The 23,214-nt window shown below is 50.3% G+C and overlaps 8 protein-coding genes across 8 annotated transcripts; 6 read left to right on the top strand and 2 right to left on the bottom strand.

Moving 5' to 3' along the window:
- The first annotated feature begins 608 nt into the window (after window positions 1-608).
- Window positions 609-3,392, top strand: COCSADRAFT_127589 (uncharacterized protein). The gene is made up of 5 exons (XM_007706768.1): window positions 609-1,068; window positions 1,141-2,007; window positions 2,059-2,688; window positions 2,738-3,017; window positions 3,072-3,392. The coding sequence occupies exons 1-5, from the start codon at window positions 796-798 to the stop codon at window positions 3,317-3,319; spliced, it is 2,298 nt and encodes a 765-aa protein (XP_007704958.1). The 5' UTR covers window positions 609-795; the 3' UTR covers window positions 3,320-3,392.
- A 1,346-nt stretch (window positions 3,393-4,738) lies between these two features.
- On the top strand, window positions 4,739-6,114 carry COCSADRAFT_41050 (uncharacterized protein). The gene is made up of 4 exons (XM_007706650.1): window positions 4,739-4,860; window positions 4,910-5,061; window positions 5,125-5,571; window positions 5,626-6,114. The coding sequence occupies exons 1-4, from the start codon at window positions 4,820-4,822 to the stop codon at window positions 5,703-5,705; spliced, it is 720 nt and encodes a 239-aa protein (XP_007704840.1). The 5' UTR covers window positions 4,739-4,819; the 3' UTR covers window positions 5,706-6,114.
- A 167-nt stretch (window positions 6,115-6,281) lies between these two features.
- On the top strand, window positions 6,282-7,490 carry COCSADRAFT_255770 (uncharacterized protein). The gene is made up of 2 exons (XM_007706769.1): window positions 6,282-7,110; window positions 7,163-7,490. Exon 1 carries the CDS (start codon window positions 6,390-6,392, stop codon window positions 7,077-7,079), a length of 690 nt encoding a protein of 229 aa, XP_007704959.1. The 5' UTR covers window positions 6,282-6,389; the 3' UTR covers window positions 7,080-7,110; window positions 7,163-7,490.
- Window positions 7,491-7,827: 337 nt separating this feature from the next.
- On the top strand, window positions 7,828-10,660 carry COCSADRAFT_164759 (uncharacterized protein; the record flags this gene model as incomplete). Its single annotated transcript, XM_007706770.1, has 4 exons — window positions 7,828-7,997; window positions 8,066-8,506; window positions 8,561-10,305; window positions 10,362-10,660. The coding sequence occupies 4 exons, from the start codon at window positions 7,828-7,830 to the stop codon at window positions 10,658-10,660; spliced, it is 2,655 nt and encodes an 884-aa protein (XP_007704960.1).
- COCSADRAFT_41052 (uncharacterized protein) lies at window positions 10,584-12,333 on the bottom strand. The gene has a single exon (XM_007706651.1). The coding sequence runs from the start codon at window positions 11,981-11,983 to the stop codon at window positions 11,072-11,074; it is 912 nt and encodes a 303-aa protein (XP_007704841.1). The 5' UTR covers window positions 11,984-12,333; the 3' UTR covers window positions 10,584-11,071.
- A 127-nt stretch (window positions 12,334-12,460) lies between these two features.
- Window positions 12,461-13,745, bottom strand: COCSADRAFT_41053 (uncharacterized protein). Its single transcript, XM_007706652.1, has 2 exons — window positions 13,493-13,745; window positions 12,461-13,444 (listed from the first exon to the last, which is right to left on the bottom strand). The coding sequence occupies exons 1-2, from the start codon at window positions 13,514-13,516 to the stop codon at window positions 12,602-12,604; spliced, it is 867 nt and encodes a 288-aa protein (XP_007704842.1). The 5' UTR covers window positions 13,517-13,745; the 3' UTR covers window positions 12,461-12,601.
- Window positions 13,746-16,154: 2,409 nt separating this feature from the next.
- COCSADRAFT_175734 (uncharacterized protein) lies at window positions 16,155-17,600 on the top strand (the record flags this gene model as incomplete). Its single annotated transcript, XM_007706771.1, has 2 exons — window positions 16,155-16,171; window positions 16,424-17,600. The coding sequence occupies 2 exons, from the start codon at window positions 16,155-16,157 to the stop codon at window positions 17,598-17,600; spliced, it is 1,194 nt and encodes a 397-aa protein (XP_007704961.1).
- Window positions 17,601-19,200: 1,600 nt separating this feature from the next.
- On the top strand, window positions 19,201-23,007 carry COCSADRAFT_41056 (uncharacterized protein). Its single transcript, XM_007706653.1, has 6 exons — window positions 19,201-19,610; window positions 19,685-20,000; window positions 20,053-21,456; window positions 21,505-21,975; window positions 22,025-22,564; window positions 22,615-23,007. The coding sequence occupies exons 1-6, from the start codon at window positions 19,602-19,604 to the stop codon at window positions 22,659-22,661; spliced, it is 2,787 nt and encodes a 928-aa protein (XP_007704843.1). The 5' UTR covers window positions 19,201-19,601; the 3' UTR covers window positions 22,662-23,007.
- Window positions 23,008-23,214: the final 207 nt, after the last annotated feature.

The following is a 23,214-nucleotide window of genomic DNA, read 5'->3' on the forward strand; positions in this document are numbered from 1 at the left end:
ACTAGTGTTTTTATCTCTTACAAATCTGTATAGTAGTTTTAAAGAATGGGAAAAGAATAAGAAAGTTACTTCAGCACTATAACTGAAAAATCTCCTTTCTCCAAATCAGTGCTTCGAAAAGAAATCAGTTTTAATTCTAAATTTGTCTTTAAAATATATAAAGGTACTTCTATAGCACTACCATTCCCTCCCTCTAAAATAAAGTTCTGAAGTTACCAACTTTCTTAAGTTCGATCGATGTTAGTTGAGTACCTATAGTTTCGTCCACCGGGTGCCACTGTATAGTTAATACAACAACTACCATTGTCTTCGCTGCTAGCGATCCCCTAGGCACTTGTACGGTAAGACTAGTACAGGTTCTAGCCTTGGCATGGAGTGAAAGTGAATGCGGAAAATCCCGCCATGACGCGCCTGCCTTCGCATTCACTGCGACTGATTTAAAGGCTTCTCTCGCCGCCACCCCACCTTCTTCTTTTCGATGTGACCTCACTGTCCCCCTCCTTCCTTTTGTGCCGCCGTGGCTCTCTCCTTGCTTCGGTACCTTCTGCCACCTAATCTGTGTACATTTGAGCTGTTCATCGTCGCTTCTGTATCTACCTTGGTCATATACGACGCCAACCAAGTCTCGACAGGCATCTGTCCCGCATCTTATCTGCACATTTGCCCCATTACCCCAAATTTGCTCCCCACCACCTTTCGGAACCGCAGTGTTGTCCCCGTACAGCCTGCATACTACCCGAGCTTTCCAGATCTATACCATCTAACCCCTCGCACACACGTTCAAGCGCCGCTGCCATGAGCTTCAATATCGCGTCCGACGGTTCGCCTACACCTCGCAAGGGTCCCACCCGGTTCCCAGTACCAAGGGACCTCAGAATCGACACTTCACCCGAGGCTTTGGGTCAGGCGGTAGGCAACTTGAGTCTAGGCGGCTATCCATATGCTTTGCAACGCGTATTTGGCTCAGCGTTGACTTCCAATACACAGGGCTTCAAGCGATCACTTGGACCTTCTGCTCTGGGCAATCGACCGCTTGTAGAACCGCACAATCCGCTCGATGGTTACAAGGTTCGTGATACTCATACTTGCCCCTTGGCGCATCAAACTTCCCTTCTGTACTAATCAATCTAATACATGCAGAAGTCCAGCACGGAAGCCGATGAGGATCGAGCCATAGTAGACTCAATGTTGCAGCGCTTCAACAGGCACTCTCCTCTCCATGATCCGTACAGTTCTTCTAGCGGCTCTGTTTCCCTTACTCCAGCCACGGAAGACTTCATGTCCACGCCACCCACGGAGATGGAAAACTCAGTTGTCCTGGTTGAAGCTGTCGAATTGCAGAAGCTGAAGCTTGAGCTACAGGAAGCTCGCAACGAAGTCAACCGCGTGAACCAGGAGATGCACAGCCAAAATGTAGCCCGATCAACCATGGAGCACCTCACCCAATCGTCCGAGCCTGATTATGGTTACTCAGACGACGTCACCGAGCAGACTCTCGCAACCCTACAGAACAAGTTCAACGCCTCGGCCCAAGGCAACTACGGCTGGGGCAATGGGCCTGCTCGTCCAGCGCACGTGGGCAGTAATGGATTCGGAGCTCCCTATCCGACCCAGGCACAAGTACAGACCCGGTCACAGCCATCACAGTCAAACTATCGCCGCACCGGCTACTTGAACGAGCCCACTCACTTTCCGCTTGACCAAAGCTTCCGCAGCACCAGCAGGACAAGCAACATCAGCAACGTAATGAATAGTGGTATGTCCAATAGTATGTATACTGGCTCTAGCAATGGCATGGGTATGGGCATGGGTGTGAGCAACAACTTGAGTAACCCGCCTACTCGTCCAAGCTCCGCATTTGATCCTGGATACAACCAATACGCTCTGCCGCCAATGTATCCTATTGGTCATCCGACTCCAATCGGCACCATTTCCAGCAACTTATCTGCGGACGCAAACGAGTTCAACTTCGCCAACAACATGGGATCTTCCCCGTGGAATACACAAGTTAGTCGTTGATTGTTTTTATACCCGGATTCTGAACTGACAATTGCTCAGGCCCAACCCGAGACTGGTACTACCCACTACGTTCCCCCTGTCGAGCCGATGAACTACCGTCGTCTGTTGGACCGCAACATGAGCTGCAACTGGAAGTATATTGTCGACAAGATCATCTGTAACAACGATCAGCAAGCTTCCATCTTTCTCCAACAGAAGCTCAAGGTGGGCACTCCGGAACAAAAGTACGAAATCGTCGAAGCGATCATTTCTCAAGCGTATGCTTTGATGATCAACCGGTTCGGCAATTTCCTTGTTCAGCGCTGCTTCGAACATGGTACACATGATCAGGTAATTGCCATCGCTCAAGCTATCCGCGGCAATACTCTTGCGCTGAGCATGGATGCTTTCGGTTGCCATGTTATCCAGAAAGCTTTTGATTGTGTCCCCGAGGAGTACAAGGCAACCATGGTCCATGAGCTTCTCCGTCGCATTCCTGAGACAGTAATCCACCGCTATGCTTGTCATGTCTGGCAGAAGCTATTCGAGCTTCGTTGGAGCGACTCTCCACCCCAGATCATGCGCTATGTCAACGAGGCCCTTCGCGGTATGTGGCATGAGGTCGCGTTGGGTGAGACTGGAAGTCTTGTGGTGCAGAACATCTTTGAGAACTGTCTCGAAGAAGACAAGGTATCTGCTCACGACGCATATAATATGTTAGTCATGCTGACCGTTATAGCGCCCCTGTATCAACGAGGTATTGGCTAGCATCGATGTGATTGCACATGGACAGTTTGGAAACTGGTGCATTCAGCACATCTGCGAGCATGGCGCGCCTGCTGATCGTAGTCGAGCAATCGAGCACATTCTTCGCTTTAGCACAGAATACAGCATGGACCAGTATGCTTCTAAGGTCATCGAGAAATGCCTCAAGATTGGTGGCAGCGAGTTTCTGGACCGTTATCTCGACCGTGTTTGCGAGGCTCGCCCTGACCGTCCGCGTATGCCTTTGATTGACAGTACGTAACGACCTATGTGCTCGTTCAATGCAAGAAAAGCTAATTTCGAGACAGTTGCGGGTGATCAGTTCGGCAACTATCTCATCCAGTACATCTTGACGAACAGCAGCTCTCAGCATCGCGAGCTTGTCGGTGGCCACATTCGGAAGCACATGGTTTCACTTCGCGGCTCCAAGTACGGCTCCCGTGTTGCGATGCTCTGCTGCAACCCCGCCCTTACTACGCGCCCCGGGCCCCCAGCTGGTATGCTTCCACGCTACGGCAACCCGACGTCGCGACCCACTTTTGGCTCTTTTCGGTAGATGTCAAATCTGGGACTCTAGATATCGCCGTCCACATATGTACCGTTGGGTATCATCAGCTTGTGCACCCCTCGCTCTCAATCTCGAAGAAGGTCTCGTGGATATGCTCAAAAGCTAAGATCAATGTCGAAAAAATTGTCAGATCGATTGGCTTAAGATGAGCACACTGAGCATGAATTGCTTTCTCCTGACAGAACATCGCTTGGTGGATATAGTTTATTGACCTTTATGCCTTTTCTTGTTTATCCTGGCATTTCCATTAGTCGTGGCGGCTTTGGTCAGATCAGCGAGGGAAGTCTGGGGCGATATGACGAACAGCGAACTGGATTGTGCGTACATAGTTATACTTCTTAATAAGCAGACTGAATAAGTGGGAATACGGTAGTGGTAATGTTTACTAAGGAATACATATGTTTTCCATTGAGTTGTCGAACGAACCCAGTCTCTGTGCTATTTGAAGTTTGTGATGCGGGAAGATCCTTGGGGCTTTCTTCAATGGAATTGGTTGATAATGAAGGATTTGTTTACCAAGTCAAGGGATGCAGTATGCTCGCTAAGTTTTCGGGTTGAAGGGTGAATATCGCAGTAGCTCGGGGTAAATATGGAGATTCTACGGACTTCGGCAATCTTCGGACGGGTTCGGGCAAGTGCTTCTTGGTTGATAACAAGATGTTTTGGACACCAAAGAAAAGGGCCATGAAAGGGAGACAATAGTAGGACATGATGAGCATATAGATGGCCTAGAAAGCAATTAGAACGATCAAGCCGCATGGCCGACTATGATCGTAGGGCGAGCAGCGGCGTGTCGGCAAGTACGGAGATGCCGCTTCGGCGCAAACTCTGAGCCGCACGCGACGTGCGACATGCGACGCGTTGCCGACATGGGACAGACCGGAAGCATGGCTTACATCCACTGCAGGTGCTTACTTTGCAGCTATTCTTGCGTCGATTTTGCAGGATACAGAAAACATACATTGATACATTCGGATATCAACGAGGAACGTTATCAATGAAGGCGGGCAATGGATGCAATTGCTATTTGCGGCCAGAAAGACACGCAGCAAGAGGCATATACCCGACAGTTTCTCGAGCCAAAGACCGCAGCTTGTCTCATCTGCGCAAGACAGTGTATGCATGCATTTGAGGTATCACGCATCAATGACCTGACCTTAGTGTGGCGTCTGTAATCGGGCCAGAAGATTTTTGGAAGGCTTGGGCTAGGCAGGGTCTGCCGAAAAGGCTCTTACCTCATCAACAGGGCCTAGCGGTGCCGGAAGCTCGGCGACGTCACCATGCTGTATGTGCCCTAGATTTGATCGCCGCATCATGTTTTAATAAGTCGCCGTAGACGCCGTTTTATTTTCGATATCACCTCACAGTCATCGATTCTTCAACAGTTGAACAACCCCTCATAACCCCTCCCATCTGCCTTACATCCATCAATCCACACGCCAACAACTCCGTTTTTTACCCAGCCAGACCATATTCATATAACTCGAGATGAAGGTTCTCACCAAGGAAGAGGAGCAGGCACACTACAAGTAAGCACGATCACAACCCTGCCGAAAACTTTGTGCTAACAAGCAGCAGTGCTACAGTTAAGGGTGGCTCAATCGGTGGTCTCATTGGCACAGCGGTAGGTGCTGCGGCTGTTGTGGGCGCAAGCAGACGCTACCACTCCTTCCGAGCCCTCACTGTGCCATTCCGCGCTTTCCTTATCGCTTCAACTGGAACCTTTGTCGGTATGTCCAAATTCAACAATATTCTTGTACTACAATATTTCAGGGTCTGACAATATAATTCAGCCGTCATCGCCGCCGACCGGGCTTCCGCACGATACGACATTGAACACACCCCCGAAAAGAAGCGTCAAATCGAGCGTGACCAGCAACGAGAAAGCCTTCTCGAAGCTAACAAAACTCCTTTCCAACGTGCGAAAGACTGGGCGACGGAGAACCGTTACCCGCTCCTGTTCGGCTTCTGGGTTGCTTCCATGGCCGGCTCATGGCACATGGTCAACCGCAATCCTTACCTGAGTGGGTCACAGAAGCTTGTGCAGGCGCGTATGTACGCCCAGGGTGGTACACTGGCTGCGCTACTAGGCAGCTTTGCCATCGAGGGTGCAGATGCGGCCAAGGGCAAGGGAAGGTGGGAGACCATCAAGATCATCGACCCCAACGACCCCGAGCACAAGCACATCATTGAGAAGAAGATCCACCACGAGAGATATGCTGGTGAGGACCAGTGGAGAGGTACGAGACTCGTATTCAATGCATGGAAGATAGCAAGCTGACTTGAGGACATAGAAATGGTCGAAGCTGAAGAACAGCGCCAAAAGGAGCGCGAGGCCGCCAAGGCAAATGGACAACGAGCCAAGCAGCAATAAGATGCTGCGAATAAGAAATACAAAAACCTCGAAGATGAAGAGCAACAACGGGCCTAAAGTCTTTTCGCCCCGGAGTCTATTCCTACCTGATCATCTCGGATACCTTCACCGGCCTGTTTAACGTGTAAATTTGTAGGGTTTCATTTTTCATGTTGGGGGGTTTGCAAGTTTGCAGGCGTTACAAGAAGCATTGATGCTATTTTCCTTTTCCTATATCTCATTATGGCTCATGTATGACTAGGTGGTATGCTCGTAATTGGCTAGGAATGCAGCGACGCATACCTTTAGAGCACACTGTACTTCAAAAGGAAGATTTCCTTGCGTTAATCTACTACTACATCAACCATGACAGTAGCCAATCAAATGATGGAATGCCCAAGAAGCAAATACTTCGAACACGGTTTTTTAGTAGTTTCAGGGTCCATGATGACGTCTACGCGTTTAGATGGAGGCACTACCATGCATGAAGCACGTCACTCAAATTCGCAACGTAGTTGATAAACATTGATACAACACGCTCGGTCCTCAATATTCTCGGTTCATATTTTGTATATTTTCCATTTTGGGTGCATGTATGCTAGTATCGACTTACTCTCAGCCTGTTGCTTACTGTCAACCCGGTAATCGATCAATATACAATACGACCACAATATTTTAGAAGAGATAAAAGGAGGAATAAGAGTCATGTCAGACTCGAATGTGATCCAGCTCCTCGACTCGATATCGCACAGGCTCATAACAGCCACTAGCCTTGCCCATGTGCCCAAGAAGCCTCAAGATACGCAACTGACGGCGACTATTGCAGATCTGCATGTCCACCCCACAATCGAAGCTCTCCTACATATTCTGAACCACGACCTGCCGTCTGCACACTTTCTTGTTCGACACATGCAAGCCCCGCCGGCTGTGGAGGGGATGCTGCTCCATGGCATCCTGCACCGGGCTGAAGGCGATTTCAACAATGCATGGGCATGGATAAGCGACGTCTCGGACGCGTGTGAAGGTTACCAGCCCAAACACAAGGACGAAGGCCAGAAACTGGATCCCGAGGTTGCCAAACAAGTCGGCAGCAACTCGCAGATATCTGGTTCACTTATCAATTTCGTTTATGGTGACGATGACGACGCCGGAGATCTCATTGATGCTGTTGAGGCTTTCCGAAAACAAAAACACGGCCATATGAGAGAGGAGGAAGAGAGGACGATTGAGAAGAGAATCAGAGCAGAGGCGGAGAAAGTGCTGGATTGGTGCAAGAACAAATTTGGTAGTGGGGTATGGCAGGATGCGACGAAGGCTTGGGTCAAGAATAGCGAGGAGATTAGCAAAATTAGTAGAAGTATGGTGAGTGATGGGAAGGGGTATAGGGACTTTTAATTTCAAAGGTGCATGATTGTCCCGGTATAGAGTAGGTAGCTCGAATCTCTGTCTCTAAATTAAAACTTACTCTTGGATTTTAGTGACTAATTTCGAACTGAAAATAATTTTCTTCCGACGCAGTACTAATTCGCAAGAAGGGTTTCCAAGTTTTGGTGCCAAAGAAGCTTTCTTAAAATCTTCTTCTTGTTTAACTACTGCACCAATTTTTGAGAGACAAAAAATACTGTATCTAGCCACTTTAGATAGCCTGTAGCAGCTAACACAACAACTATGAAATAGAGTAGGTAGTACTGTCCATACCAGACATTTAACACGTGACATGATCGTAATACCGAGCACAGCTAGTATCCCGCCGGTGCCAAGACTAACAAGCTGATCATGCCCTCATCCTGGCGACGTGACCCCCCCCCCTCCCCTTGACTGTTCCGCACTCCCTCTGGCTCCAATGGGCCACGGGACAACAGGCCATACGTCCATGTGTAAGATTATCTGGTTGCCCGCATGTCCGCAAGGCGTGCAGACGGGCGTGAGGACATGATGCAGCAACCCGTCATTTGTACAGCAACAACCACCGCGGCGAGCTAAGCGAGGGTCTGGCCAGGGTGCAACAGCGAATGGCGTTGGGGCTGCCCCCAGTAGGCGGTCGGCCTGTGACATCAACGGCCAGCTTTCACTTCTTACAACCCGCCATTATTCTTCCCGTACGCACGTGCAGCCCACGGCTGGACTGGAAAAACAGGTACCCATGGCCGACCAACTTCTCCAGGCCAACGGCCAGAGCCGCCCTAGCAACGTCAAACACCACACTTCACCGTCTCTCATGATGAACTCGCACTTTGCGGGCGTGGGCGACAATGCCGACAAGCAGGCCTACGAGCATGGCATCCAGGTCATTGACGAGGACAAGATGTTCAAGTATGTCATGGCACCCAAGGCATCGTCCTTGCTGCGGGGCAAAATGCTAATGTCTGTTTACAATACAGCGGAAACCTGTCTTCATACCTCAGTGTTGAAAATGTCATCCCCGCCGGCTTCAACTACCACCTCATATCTGTCTTTGGCTCGCAGTCAACGGGCAAGTCGACCCTTCTCAACCACCTCTTTGGCACCCAGTTTGGTGTCATGTCGGAGCAGGAGCGTCGTCAAACCACAAAGGGAATTTGGATGAGCAAGAATAAGCGTGAGGCGGGCGGCTCGGCCATGGCAGAGAACATCTTAGTCATGGATGTCGAGGGAACAGATGGTAGGGAGCGAGGCGAGGACCAGGACTTTGAGCGGAAGAGCGCCCTCTTCGCCCTGGCCACGAGTGAAGTCCTCATTGTCAACATTTGGGAACACCAAGTTGGATTGTATCAAGGTGCCAACATGGGTCTGCTCAAGACTGTCTTTGAAGTCAACTTGCAGCTTTTTGTCAAGGACGGCCAGTAAGTATACACTGACTGGATTTGACTGTACTCTTGCACTGACAACCCCACCAGGTCGAGTCCAAAATCACTCTTATTCTTCGTCATCCGCGATCACATCGGCGTCACGCCCCTCGCAAACCTACAAAATACCTTGATACAAGACTTGTCCAAGCTATGGTCGACCATATCGAAACCCACCGGTCTCGAAGCCTCGCGGATAGAGGACTACTTTGACTTCGCCTTTGTCGCACTACCACACAAAATCCTCCAACCAGAAAAGTTCGAAGAAGCAGTCACAAAGCTCAGCACACGGTTCAAGGAAGGATATAGTGACCCAAGGAAGAGCGGGCTCATTGATGAAACAACCGCACCCATCTTCCTTCCTCAATACCATCGGCGAATCCCTGCCGATGGCTTTCCTGCGTACGCAGAAGGTGTCTGGGATCAGATCGTGAGCAACAAAGACTTGGATTTGCCAACTCAGCAGGAACTCTTGGCCCAGTTCCGGTGTGACGAGATATCTAGAGAAGTCCTTGTTGCCTTTGACGAACAAATCACGCCCCTCGAAGACAAGCAAGCTGACGCCGCTCGGGCAGGGACATTCTCGATCATCCCTGACCTTGGACCCATCATGAACACTGCACGAACAAAGGTCCTCAAGGATTTTGACACCAATGCAAGCCGATATCACAAGGGTGTCTATAAGCGAAAACAGGCAGATCTCGAGGCCAAGGTCGACACGCGGTTGAAGGCTCTATTCCAGAAGCAGCTCACGTCAGCCCACAAGTCTGGTGTGGAAAGTTTCAGCGAAGCCGTTAGCGTAGCAGTGAAGAGCGGTCAGAAGAAGGGAGGATCGTATGACTTTGCGCAGATTGTCGACTCTGAAAAGAAGAAGGCTCTTGCCAAATTCGAAGACGATGCCAAGGCAATGGCTATCGGAGCGGCAAGCTGGAGCAACTACGAGAATGAGATGAAGATCTTCAAGAAGGAACTAGAAGATGTCTCTAGTCGCCTTCGCAAAGAGGAGATGAGGCGCCTAGCCACCAGAATTGAGCGCTGGGTACGCTCACGTTTGGATGAGTCCGTTGGTCTTGAATTCAACAAGCTCGGATCTGGCCGGGGTGGTTCTGGTGCGCCTGAGCATGGCGATCGACCTCCTACTGAGAAGGATCTCTGGGACCGGGTCTGGAAGATATTCACTGATACCGTTTCCAGCGCAGAGAAGCGGTTCACTGATCGAGCCTCCAGCTTCGACGCTAGTCCTGAAGAGGTTGAGGTCGGTCTTTGGAGACTGCGACGCAAGTCTTGGGCTGTACTTCGTGCCAAACTTGACGAGGAAGTTATGGAGGGCAACATCCTGTTGAAGCTCAGGGAAAACTTCGAAGACAAGTTCCGCTACGACGACCTCGGTGTTCCCAGAATATGGAGACCCACAGACGATATCGAGGGTATCTACACCAAGGCTCGCGAGTCCACAATCACTGTTATCCCACTCCTCGCTCGCTTCAAGCTTGCATCAACTTCAAAAACTCCTCCGCTTGATGAATGGATCGGCGAAGCACCAGCTTCAGTGACTCCAGCAGACGAGGACGATCTGACTCCCATCGGCGGTGTAGACGATGAAGAGGGCAAGAGTCTGGAAGAGGAGATGACCATTCTGTCTGACGCCAAGCAAGCTGATCTGCTTGTCCGCTTCAAGAAGACCGCGGATGGTGTATACGTCGAGGCCAAGCGCAGTGCTATTGGCGGCATCACTCAAGTTCCACTATACTTCTATGGTCTTCTCCTTGCGCTTGGTTGGAACGAAATAGTTACCGGTACGTTTGTTACTACTCCTCTGGTTCTTATTTTCTCTAATACTGACACAATTCAGTTCTACGCAACCCAGTGTACTTTATCTTTCTCATTCTTATGGGTATCGGTGCCTACGTTACCTACACGCTTAACCTATGGGGCCCCATGGCACGCATGGCCAACGCCGCCTCACAGCAGGGTCTTGAGGTTGGTAAGGAGAGGCTGCGCTCTTTCCTTGAGAGCTCAGATGCTGGTCGTCAAGCCATGGCTATGAGCAGCTCGAATGAGACTCGAAGATACGAGAATGTCCGCATGGACAGGTTGAACGGAGATGGCAAGAAGAGCAGTGCCGAGGTTGAGGACTTGGACGATATCTGAAAGATCAAACATAGGCTCGAGTTCTTCTCTGGGCTAGACAGTGTTGGAGTTCAATGGCACGGATTGCAGGTTTTTGATGATGTTGCGCTAAGGATTTGTCAATGAGCTTTCCCACGTGTTCCGAAGGCGTAGCAAGGGAATGCAAAAAGCGAAGTTGCTGTCTTGTGCTGTCTTGTATAGTTCTAGATCGTGTTCTTCATTCAGTATGTGCATGTCCTTCTGGTAGCCATTGTCGTTGCGATTAGTTGCGTGTGACTGTCGTCTACTAAAGCCCAAGTAGCAATGGAAAAGGTGTTCAAGGTATATCTCTTGGTGGTCCTTCATCATACCCAACGACCATCAACCTCTCTTCCATAAGTGCACATACACAATATGTAAATGACCATCTCTCCAAAAGGCATTCCTTCCCCCTCACACCCCAAACTTCCTCGGATCCAAACTCTCAATCCGCGCACTCCGCGCCTCGCCATCAAATACAATCTCACTCAACAGCTTCCCCGTCCCAGGCCCATTCTGAATCCCCCAACACGTATGTCCCGCTCCCATCAACAAACCCTTTACACTCGTCTTGCCCACCAGCGGTCCCCCACGCTTCATATTCGGCAAATAACACGCCTGCCTCGCCGTCACCTCTCCATCCCTCAGCTCCTCTGAAACCGACGAGACCTGTTCGATGATGTCCTGGCAGCGACTCTCATCACAGTGTACGAGATCTGTAGAGGCGGGTAAAGGGACGAGTGTATCGCCGTCGCCGCACGCGTAGACTTCTTGGTTGGGCCTTGCGTAGATTTCTGGGGTTACTGTTCCGCTGCGCGGCATGTCGATGGCGGTGAAGAGGGCGTAGGCGGAGACGGGGCGGGTGGGGCGGATGGTTACGCTGTGGGCGCGGAGGGGGTAGATGGGTGTGGGTTTCCAGACTGCTTTTGTCCAGGGGCCTGCAGTGAGGATGATTGTGTCGGCGGGGAGGCTGCATTCTTCATCTGAGTCTTTGGGTTTGTAGGAGACGGAGGTTACGGCTCCGTTTTCTTGGGCGATGTTTGTTGCGGAGCCGTAGAGGATTTTTACGCCGTTTTCTTGGGCGAGCTGGGCCATGCTTGTTGTGAATTGGTAGGGGTGGACTTGGGCGGTTGTGGAGGGAGTGCCCATTTCTTCGTAGGCTTTTATACCTTCTGCGGCGATCCAGTCGAGATCTTTTGGTACGCCGGCGGCTCGCAGCAAGCCGATTGCTTTCTCCGTCCGCTTCTGTAGACTCACATGATCTTCTTTGGCTTTGCTGTCTGCGTCGCCTTTTGCGCTCTTTTGCTTTGCTAGAACACCGAACATATCGATTTGGCCGCAGTGTACAGCTCGATAGCCCCAGCGATTAGCTCCATCGTGCTTCTCAGCTAGTTCTTGATGCAGCTTATAACTCAATGGCACAATGCAGCTGGGATAGGCCCATAGTCCCAATAAACCACCGGCTTTTCCCGAGGCGCCACCGGCGATTTTGGTCGCTTCGAGAAGGGTAATTGTATCTCTTTCTCTATCGAATTTTGCATGCTGCGAGAGAAAGTATGCTGTCGTTGACCCAATGATACCGCCACCTGACAAGAGACATCAGCCTCGGATTTCTGTGGAAATCGGATGTCAGGAACAAGTACCGATGATGACGATGTTTTGTTTTTGCTGCTCTGTTGCCATGGTGGTTAGAAGGCGCGATGGTGCCCTAAGCATGTGATGATGGTTGGTAGGAAGTGTGGCGTTGATGGTGTTGCATTTTTCGGCGGCTAATAGACCGATTACAAAGGTACGTCATGGTTATTCCTCTCGCAATAGGCTGCAAAGTGCCCTATTAGTTAGGTTCAAATTCGATTACGAAAGAATTATACTAATAAGATTAACTAGTTGGAGTATCTAAGAGACGCACAAGGGAATGAGAAGGTAGACTTCTTGCAACGGGGTTTAAAAATCCCCACCCATGTCGCCCATATCGCCCATATCTCCCCCATCGTCTCCGCCCATATCATCGCCGTAGTTGTTCTGAACATACGTATCGCCATCGTCTCCCGCCATTGCTGAGCCTATGAGACCACCAGCGAGCAGACCACCTCCCGCTCCAAGAGCCATGGCCCCCATACCCGGCCCTCCTCCAGGGCGCCTGCCGCCACCGCCCATAGGCATCATTCCACCACCCATCGGCCGTCCGTAGCCTCCTCCACCATAGTAACCTCCTCCAACAGGCTGGCCGTAGCTTGGCTGGCCATATCCATGGTGTTGCTGTGAGTAACCAGGCGACGGTGAGTGTGACGAGCCAGAAGCCTTCCCAAGGATCTTGCCTAGGAAGCCTTTGCTCTTACCGCCCTTGTCCTGTACGGCTGCATCTTGGTATTGCCCTTGTTGGTACGGATTTGGACTTGGCTGGCCATAGCCGCCGTATTGTTGTGGATGCGACTGGTTGGATTGGTTGTAGTAGTCATTCGAGGCACCTCGTGCGCGCGCTTCTTCCTCTTGTTGAAGTTTTCTTGCGAGTTTCTCATCTTCACTGATGTTGGCATACGGGTTGTTACTACCCAAGCTTCCCTTCTCGCTCCCGCCAGTCGGGAAGCCGCCTACTGCCCCACCAGCTGAAGGTGAGACATAGTTGGGAGGTGCGCCTGGAGATGGCGCTTCACCAGGAGGGTAGACGGGCTGCGTTGGCTTCTCCCATTGCGACTGCTTCGTATAAGTGTTTACGTAGAACCACTCGTTGTACTGTGCGTTCCAGACGGCCTTCCAGCCTTCAGGCACATGTGGCGGGGGAGGGCCCTGTATACACTATCAGCTGTGTTCATGCATTGGCCTAACTACACTTACCGGCGGAGGTGCGAATTCTGCCATGTTACGTGGATGGTAGTGCTAATACTAGGATGGTATTTCGACCTAGTGTGCAGAAGAAACGGTGGGCTGGGATATCCAGAGATTGTGGCAGAGTAAGCTGTGATCCCGCAATGATGGGCTGATGGCCCGCGGCGCTCCGTGTGAGTGCGACTTTCAATACAGTGTGCGTCATTGTGGCGTGGCGATTAGATGATGAGCCAAACACCTGCTGAGCCACATTGCGCGATTGGGATGACGATGCCAGTTTCCCTGAATACCATGGCACATGATTCGTAGTTTGTGCGCATTCGTCTGCACGCGAACTCTCGAAGTTGCAAGGGATCTGGATGAATATGATGTCATTCCGGGCCTGGTATGCGAACATGTATCATAAACCTAAAACCTACCCATGATTCTAAGCCACGGTACTAGAACATTGCTCCCGACTATAAGATTTTGATTCTTAAGTACCCAATATTCTTATGCAGCAACATGGGCCGATTTATGCGGTCTTCTCAAAGTCGCTTTGTATGCATCCTGCAATATTGGCGATTACTGTAGTGATCGGGTTGTTCCGTTGCCAATAAGATACTTGTCGCATGGTACAATTAGCCCAAGTCTTGGTAGAGCTAAGACACTACTCAAGAGGTTAATTTGGTCCGCGACTAGCAACAGACCTTACAGCAGGCTCATTGCCGATAAGTCACACCTTCACCAACGATAGCGAGAACGCCATCCAGATGTCGGCACGTGCGGCGACTAGTTCTGGAACAGCCCTCGCATCTTCAATCAGACATACATACAAGGAGTAAGCTTTATGTAGGACTTGTGTCACAGGCAACAGAAACACATGACGGGCAGGCCGTTTGGAAAGCGGTGTTTAAGGCGGCAGGAAATGGTTCCTGTATCTAGCTTATCTGTGCATAATATGAACACTCTCAAGTCGCCCTTTCTAATCGCCTCCCTCTTTGCGTATTTCTAAAGGAAGATGGTCTGGTCTCTTTGACTTTGTGTTGGTTGATCCAAGGCGGTAAAGCTGTGGGGTGATGACGTGCACATCCGCAAACAAAAATGCTAAGACAGTTTCAACAGTGTCTAATATGAGTGGTATTAGCGTAGTAGTTACAGGGATCAGCAATTGTTACGACTACTTTCACTTGGCAGCTTTAGTATTTGTTCCGGTTCTTTTTCGTCAGAGGATATGCATATCCTAGGGCGTGGAAATGGTAACGACATGTCAATGGTTGTTCTGTTACCTCAGCTGCTGAATTGTCCAAATGAAAATTAATATCGCTCTTGGTGATTTTCTTTGTGAGCTATGTATCGACGTTCCTATTCGCTAATTTTTGGCTGCAACTGGGGCAAAACGGCACTCTAATGTTGGCGATGAATATATCCCATGGCGAACGCATATGCAATTGTCTTATTAGAAAATGATGAAAAAGGATACGAGTGCCGAGGATGAAGTACGCAGCACAACACTGTTAGTGTATCAATGGGTTAAAGTTAGCAACAACATTGAGGCAAGAGGTAGTATCGAACAGCACGCTTACCCAAGGCCGCACTAGAACATGCAGAGACGCACTGAGCTGAGCCACCATGCATGTATACCGCCATGTACCTTGTTCTCGAACACTCTGGCCAACATTCCTTCGTATGAAATTCCAGGATCCGCGGTTGCGTATACGATTTGCCGGTACATGGAATGACGCGACTAAAGTCGAGTCAGACAGTCTCTTCAAGTTCGGTTTTTGTATTAGTTCAATCGGTTGTCCTGTCGTATATCCGCGATCCCATGCCTTAGTAAGAGACAGGTAATAAGAGAGTGGATCGAATCGTGTTGTCTAGGCGTATAGAGGCAAAGGCGCCACAAGAAGTACCACATCGCTTTACCTGAAAGAGAAGGAAAGGACCAAGCGTTGTTTTCGACACATGTGGCACAGGAAACCGACCCCACAGCCTCGGTCCGGTGTGCACGATATTGCAGGTATGGCAATATACGGACTGACGCAAGTATCAGTTCAATTCCGTTCAGCCCCAAGATGCTACATGCGATTGCGAAAGCAGCTATGCCAGTTGTGATGCGGCGCTGAACCTGCATAGCGTTGCATCGGAACTCCCCATTCAATAGATCGCAACACATATTGCCGTGCCGCTGGATGGAAAATAGTACCAGCGACGGTGCAAAGGGCGCCCGAGTTGTCCCGCTGGTAGGCTCGCTTGTAGGCGTGCATTGTGAGCTTATGTCTTGGCAACATCAGACGGAATACTCGCATGAATACGGCCTAGCGTTGGGGTGTAAACAGCGCAGCTTTGGTTGAATGTGGAGATGCTTGGCGGGGCATTGATGACCAGTATATATCTAGACCAGCGCTTACAAGGAAGACGCGACCAGGCTGTCGGTGAGAGATGCGGGTACATATCCGGCCATGGGTGGCTTCGGGTAGTAGTATGTGGTGAAGCTGACTCTTGTGCCGATCGAAGCGCCTCCATTGAGCGGTATTCTTGCTGTAGAGTCATGGGGAGATGGGTGCCAGGTACACGCCTGATATCATGAACAGCTTCAAACATGGTTGATACTCTAGCGGGCAGATGCAGATGACGGCAACTGTGGAGCTAAGTATGTAGTAAGCGTCGGCCGGACCTGGTACAAACAGGAATGCAAAGAACGGACAGGTACGGAGGGCGGGAGGGTCGGAGCCGGGCGAGGCATTTTGACTGTATTGGCAAAGGCAAGATGGAAGAGTGGAGTAGCTGTCCCAACGAGGTGGAGATGGAAGGTGGCTGAGTCGAGATTGCCAGGGCGACTAAGATACTGTCGTGTGACGGTAAGTCAGGCACTACTTGGCACACAACACCACCAGAGGCGTTATCAGTCGGCCAATCCCCATAACTGAGAGCCTTTCACGGCCTTTGATTCCAATGCAGGGTAAATCTACGCAAGATGATGATCCAGAACGAAGACTACTTCATCGCCCCCAAGGGCCGCTGCTATCGCTGGTACAACAAACCCCACCATATTCCATCTACGCCGGCGACACCCATAGCGGACGGCCCTGGAACCAACGACTCTAGCCGTTTGCTACAACTACCGCGAGAGCTTCGTGATGAGATATGGGAGCTGGTCTTCAACTCGACGAGGCTGACATTTGGCCTGCAATATACACCCCGCTATGGCGAGCGGTACCTCAAGCCTGCCCCACATTCGCTCGCACTATTACGCGTATGTCGCCAGATCAATGCTGAGACACGTGACATCTGGATGCAGCGCGTGCTCTTCAACTTCGAGGATCCTCAGACCATGCTCAACAGGCTGTCGGACCTGCCAGAATCTACCGTGTCGAGAATCCGTCATGTTCGCCTCATCGGCTCCCCAATGATGCGCTATCTCAAGGGCTTTGATGATCTCATGTACCGACACGAGTCCATTTTCCAGCTACTGCCTACACTCCGGCTTGACTGCTTGACCATCTTTGCAGTTGCCGCGGCTGCACCAGAGTACGATGCCATCACCAACCTGGTCAACCGTGGCAATGGTTGGAAGGAACTTCGATACATTACTCGTAGCTCACGCATGCTTGGATTCGGTCCCTCCAGGAGCCATGGATCTCGCGAGACTGGCGACATCTGTCGTCAGCCTCAGCCGAGGTTCTGGAACAAGAGACTGTTGAACAGAGACGGCGAGAGTTCAGGCTCTATTGTCCAGGTATTCAGGGCACTAGACGAAGACGACGTCACTGCTGTTCTCGATCCGCTTAGGCGCGAGCCATTTGAGCAGAACCCAGAAGAGCACCTTGTCAAAGGGTTTGGCCGAGTGGATGACGAAGGGCTGACAAGGGGTGGTGGTGCACGAAGAGCCTTACTTGTTGTGGTGAAGCGCGGCGACAGCGTAGACGTGAGCCAAAAATCCCCAGGTTACGGCAAAGAGCGCGACATGAAAGCGAGGTTCAAAAAGAGGACCTGGCGAGTGCGAAACAAAATCATTATTTGGACATCTCCAGATAGTGAGCGAGACGACGATGAAGTGGGCAATGGATGGGCGAGACCTCAACTCCGCCGGCCCCCTTATGGCTTTGACAACTACTACGATATCGACGACATGTGAAGCGCACGAGATGAAGTGTCTTTGCTATGTGTTTTTTGGGTATTTAGGCATTATGAAGTCTGTCCACTTCCTAAGTTGAAACAGGACAGCATGACAACATGCGGTACCAAAGGATTTACGACAATAGCTAACTGCCATGACGAAACGAATGGAGTGGAACAGTTACAGCTCTGCTCAACCTCTGGACGCATTAGACAGCCGCCATGGGAGTCACGCCTGTTGAACAGGTATAAGACCCCATGTGAGTTGGCATTAAATAAGACTCGGGCCGGGGGTAGGATCACTGGATGGTCCGTATAATGCGAAATGGTCCGCGGGTAGCTTATTGGAGAGGCTTATTTTCAAAAAGGACATGAACTCTTGGTTTGGGAGTGGCGTTGATGGACATGGCGCAAAAGGGTGAGTTGTTGTTCCAAGCATGCTTGGCTAAATAGGATAACTAGCTAGTATGTTCATCATATACATGGTACAACATGTTGTTGATCGCATATTGTTATCTTACTCTCGGAAATAGCCGCGCATGATACAATCTGGCAGTGATCAGAACTCTGAATGCAATTATAACATCTCTTTAGATAAGCAGCAAGTCACTGTTGAAGCAGATACGTCCAAAATAACGGCCATGTTCCACAAGGGGCTTCTGGGTTCGGATGGCCCTTGCAGGTAAGGATAGGTCAATCATCCCACTCATCCTGTATACCGATCATGTCCTAAGCCACTATCTGCAATGTCTATATCCAGGGCAGATGACTCGGAATGGTTTTCTGTATACTGAGTTCTCAGCTGAGCTATTGATACGATCAGCGTGTTTGGGTAAATGCTGCAGCCTCATGATATGACCCACTGGCGAACCAAAGGCAGATCATCAACGCACGAACCCGATTCCGATGCTTACGCCCTTGATATGTTCCACGTGCCTGACGCCTTTAAGCGAGACCTTCCCCTACTGCATCAGTCCCGAGCTGTATGAACAAGCCACTATCACCCATTGTCTGTACTGTAGGGTTGTCTTGGACAAGACATCTAGACCACCTGATAAATCCCGCTCTTTGTTTAAGGGGCATCCTTGCGGTCGACTTTAGCACGACGATTATACGTTTGGGGATTCGGACAATCCTAGGATCTGCTAAAGTGTCCCGCAAAGCCGTGGCCAATTGGAGAAGAAAGTATGATGAAGATAATCGGGTGGCAGAAGTTAGGTCTCCTATGGAGAAAGGGTGGGGGTTCTGTAGCGAAGCAAGGATTGATTACTGCGCTACGTTCGACACTTGGCCAATGACCGTAATGAAAAAAAGCCCCGTGGAGACAAGTTGCGAAGACCAAGAGTTGGCCGTGAAGATTGAACAACGAACAACGCTAGGTATGTGAGTACGTACCTATGTACCGATGTACATATCCGTATCTGTATACTGTACTCGATGAAGAGGATGTAATAGGCAATACGTCTGTTGCCACAGGGTGCAACGCCTCCCTTGGACGTAATCTCATTGGCTCCCGTCGAATGCCACCGGCCGCTTCTCTTGGCAGCCCTCTCTCGACATGACTTTTTTGAGCTAAACAAATCATGATTAATTAGCCTCGTTCTTAATTACCATGTGCGCGCCTTCTGAATCTCGCGGGGTTCTGTCTGACTGCATTGCGCCATCTGCCAAACAGTCGTCTCATCACACCTCGGTCCGGTCTGCGCGTATTCACTGTGGCAACCATCGCGCTGCGCGGTTGCAGGCGCGCCTCTCATCGCGCTCATCCGTTAGTTCCGTCCGGGGTTGAGGTGAGATCCAGATCGCTGTTGCGCGCCCTCGAGTCGCTCTGCCTGGGCCATGATGCCGAAGGGCGCTTTCCACGTATCAAAGTGCTAAACGTCCCCGTCGTCCCCGTCCAGACATCACACTAGGCGCGCATACAAGCTCGCTCCATGATCGTATTCGATACTTGACGACAACTGTCCTATTGGCTGGCAATATAGCACACCAGCAGCATTTCACCGCGAAAACCATCATTATGTCAGAGGTAGAGTCCCCCATACAGCATCCGGCTCTCCGCTGAATCAGCAATGCACCCTGGCCGAGGCTAACATTACGAAGAGCGGAACTTCGCCAGACCGTGACGGCATTCATGCCTCGAATGGTCGGGCGTACGATAAGTATCATTTCCAAGAAAAAAATATCCACTCGCACGGTATTGAGCTGGACGACGATGAGGACGAAGACATTGACCAGCTCATTGAGGACCTGGAATCGCAGGATGGCGAGAATGCCGACTATGAAGAAGAAGAAGTGCAACAACCAGGTGGTGCTCGCCTCATTCCAGAAGAGCTTCTCCAGACCGACACACGCGTCGGCCTTACATCGGCCGAGGTTCTCATACGGAGAAAAAAGTATGGTGAGAACAAGATGAAAGGTACCAACTACTCTGCCCCTGTCACTTACCCCTGTCCGCTAACTAGGCGTAGAGGAGAAGACGAACAATTGGGTCAAATTTCTCATGTTTTTCGTTGGTCCGATTCAATTCGTCATGGAGGCAGCCGCCATCCTTGCCGCCGGTCTCCAAGATTGGGTTGACTTTGGTGTTATCTGTGGATTATTGCTCCTCAATGCAAGTGTTGGCTTTATCCAGGAATATCAGGCTGGATCCATTGTCGAAGAGCTAAAGAAAACGCTCGCTCTCAAAGCCACTGTATTACGCGATGGTACCTTGGTCGAGATCGAAGCACCAGATCTCGTACCCGGCGACATCCTACAGGTCGAGGAAGGTGTCATTGTCCCCGCGGATGGGCGCATTGTCACCGAAAATGCTTTTATACAGGTTGACCAATCTTCCATCACTGGCGAGTCCTTGGCCGTCGACAAGCATCGAGGAGATACCTGCTATGCTTCTTCGGCAGTAAAACGTGGCGAGGCTTTTGTCGTCATCACAGCCACAGGCGACTCTACTTTTGTTGGCCGTGCTGCTTCTCTCGTTGCTAGCGCATCAAGTGGACCCGGTCACTTCACTCAAGTACTACAGGACATCGGCACAATACTGCTAGTGCTTGTCATTGTGTCACTTCTTGTTGTTTGGATAAGCTCCTTCTACAGGTCCAACCACATTATCACCATCCTTCGATTCACGCTTGCTATCACTATCGTTGGAGTACCTGTCGGTCTTCCTGCTGTTGTCACGACGACAATGGCTGTTGGTGCTGCATACCTTGCCAAAAAGCAAGCCATTGTACAGAAGCTCTCCGCTATTGAGTCGCTTGCTGGTGTCGAAATTCTGTGCTCCGACAAGACCGGAACACTGACAAAAAACAAACTTTCATTGGCTGAACCTTACACCGTACCTGGTGTCGACCCTGAAGACCTCATGCTCACTGCTTGCTTGGCCGCTTCGCGCAAGAAAAAAGGCATTGATGCTATTGACAAAGCTTTTCTTAAGTCTCTGCGAAACTACCCACGCGCTAAGTATGTCTTGAGCAAATATAAGGTCATTCACTTCCATCCCTTCGATCCAGTATCCAAGAAGGTACAGGCGGTCGTTGAGTCGCCTCAGGGTGAACGTATAACATGCGTCAAGGGTGCTCCATTGTTTGTCCTCCGAACGGTCGAGGAAGACCATCCTATTCCCGAGAATTTCGGCTTGGCATACAAGAACAAAGTTGCAGAGTTTGCTTCTCGAGGCTTTCGCTCGCTTGGTGTTGCCCGTAAACGGGAGGATGAAGGATGGGAAATTCTCGGGATAATGCCATGCTCAGATCCTCCGCGACACGATACTTACCGAACCATCAATGAGGCCAAGTCTTTGGGTCTATCAATCAAGATGCTAACTGGTGATGCTGTTGGAATTGCGCGAGAAACTTCGCGGCAGCTTGGTCTTGGTAAGTGCGCAATCGAGACTACGATAGATCAATCTAACACAATCATAGGAACACATATTTTCGACGCAGAGAAGCTTGGCCTGAGTGGAGGTGGCGAGATGCCTGGTTCAGAGTTTTATGATTTCGTTGAAGGTGCTGACGGTTTTGCTGAGGTGTTTCCGCAACACAAGTTCAACGTCGTTGAAATCTTGCAACAAAGAGGCTATCTTGTGGCAATGACTGGCGATGGCGTGAATGACGCGCCATCGCTGAAAAAGGCAGATACTGGAATCGCTGTTCAGGGAGCGTCCGACGCTGCTTGTTCAGCTGCTGATATTGTGTTCCTCGCCCCTGGCCTCTCAGCCATCATCGATGCCCTAAAAACATCACGGCAGATTTTCCATCGCATGTACGCTTACGTTGTATATCGAATTGCCCTCTCGCTTCACCTCGAGATCTTCCTCGGCTTATGGATTGCCATATTGAACGAATCGCTGAACCTTCAACTGGTCGTGTTCATTGCCATCTTTGCCGATATTGGTAAGTAGTCCACACGCAACTGTCTGGTCGGCTATTAACCGTATTACAGCAACTTTGGCTATAGCCTATGACAATGCGCCATACAGCAAGACCCCAGTCAAATGGAACCTACCTAAGCTCTGGGGCATGTCAATTCTGCTCGGTGTCATTCTCGCCGTGGGAACATGGATCACTATGACAACCATGCTTCCTTACCTTACTGGTGAGCAACAAGGTGTCGATGGTGGTATCGTTCAGAACCATGGACAGCGTGATCCAATCCTGTTCCTCGAGATCACATTGACAGAAAACTGGCTGATATTCATCACTCGCGCCAATGGCCCCTTCTGGTCGTCGATCCCTTCATGGCAACTTGCGGGTGCCATTCTCGTCGTGGATGTACTTGCAACATGCTTCACGATATTTGGATGGTTCGTTGGTGGGAGGACCAGTATCGTTGCTGTGATTCGTGTATGGGCCTTTTCTTTTGGTATCTTCTGCATCATGGCGGGAGTTTACTACGTTCTGCAGGGGAGCCAAGGATTTGACAATCTCATGCATGGAAAGCTGCTCAAGCGAAAACAGAAGCAGAGAAACCTTGAAGACTTCGGTAAGTACTACTCGGAACTCTACAAAGAAGCAGTTACTGATATGTTACAGTCGTTTCGCTACAGCGAGTGTCAACGCAGCATGAGAAGACAACGTAGAATAGTTGTTCTCCTAAACTTACCCGCGATCGACCACAGTCTAGCGCTACGCTATCTTAAGTAGGCCACCCGCGGCGTACACACGTTTCTGTTTTCTCCTTCTAGTCTATGCGGCCAAAGCGTTGATGAGGAACACACGTATTTCAGCCTTGTTTTCATTAGGCATCTCATGGTGTTAACGTAAATCCCCAGAATCAGGGGGAAAGTCTTTCAAGAATTTCTAGTTTTTGCCTTGTCTATTATAGTACAAGCATGGCTTTTGCAAGAGCCACGCCGCCAAAATTAATTTTTTCCATCGTTCAAGGCATGTCATTTTCAGTTGCAGGTATTTGCAGCAGGCTCTCGATGTCGCCATGACAAATTAAAGAGTGCATCCATACAATTGTGACCGCTCTAGGGATACATTTGCGTTTACTCACACGAGCAAACAATACGCTTTTGTAAGCGAAGTGGATTCGGATCACGGCAATAGCAATGGCGTCACCTACTAGCGATGACGAACCCCACATTTGGTATTGTAACGACATGCGTACCGGGCCGGAACCTGTCGGTT

Source organism: Bipolaris sorokiniana, assembly GCF_000338995.1.
Source record: "Bipolaris sorokiniana ND90Pr unplaced genomic scaffold COCSAscaffold_17, whole genome shotgun sequence".
NCBI classification, from domain to species: domain Eukaryota; kingdom Fungi; phylum Ascomycota; class Dothideomycetes; order Pleosporales; family Pleosporaceae; genus Bipolaris; species Bipolaris sorokiniana.

Bases quoted from the DNA above. Each gene is read 5' to 3' on its own strand.
- COCSADRAFT_127589 (XM_007706768.1), top strand. From the start codon at position 796: ATGAGCTTCAATATCGCGTCCGACGGTTCGCCTACACCTCGCAAGGGT. The intron at 2,008-2,058 runs GTTAGTCGTTGA...ACAATTGCTCAG, and splicing joins CTTCCCCGTGGAATACACAA to GCCCAACCCGAGACTGGTAC. The intron at 3,018-3,071 runs GTACGTAACGAC...ATTTCGAGACAG, and splicing joins GCGTATGCCTTTGATTGACA to TTGCGGGTGATCAGTTCGGC.
- COCSADRAFT_41050 (XM_007706650.1), top strand. From the start codon at position 4,820: ATGAAGGTTCTCACCAAGGAAGAGGAGCAGGCACACTACAA. The intron at 4,861-4,909 runs GTAAGCACGATC...AACAAGCAGCAG, and splicing joins GAGGAGCAGGCACACTACAA to TGCTACAGTTAAGGGTGGCT. The intron at 5,572-5,625 runs GTACGAGACTCG...TTGAGGACATAG, and splicing joins TGGTGAGGACCAGTGGAGAG to AAATGGTCGAAGCTGAAGAA.
- COCSADRAFT_255770 (XM_007706769.1), top strand. From the start codon at position 6,390: ATGTCAGACTCGAATGTGATCCAGCTCCTCGACTCGATATCGCACAGG.
- COCSADRAFT_41052 (XM_007706651.1), bottom strand. From the start codon at position 11,983: ATGTTCGGTGTTCTAGCAAAGCAAAAGAGCGCAAAAGGCGACGCAGAC.
- COCSADRAFT_41053 (XM_007706652.1), bottom strand. From the start codon at position 13,516: ATGGCAGAATTCGCACCTCCGCCG. The intron at 13,445-13,492 runs GTAAGTGTAGTT...TAGTGTATACAG, and splicing joins CAGAATTCGCACCTCCGCCG to GGCCCTCCCCCGCCACATGT.
- COCSADRAFT_41056 (XM_007706653.1), top strand. The intron at 20,001-20,052 runs GTACCAACTACT...AACTAGGCGTAG, and splicing joins TGGTGAGAACAAGATGAAAG to AGGAGAAGACGAACAATTGG. The intron at 21,457-21,504 runs GTAAGTGCGCAA...ACACAATCATAG, and splicing joins TTCGCGGCAGCTTGGTCTTG to GAACACATATTTTCGACGCA.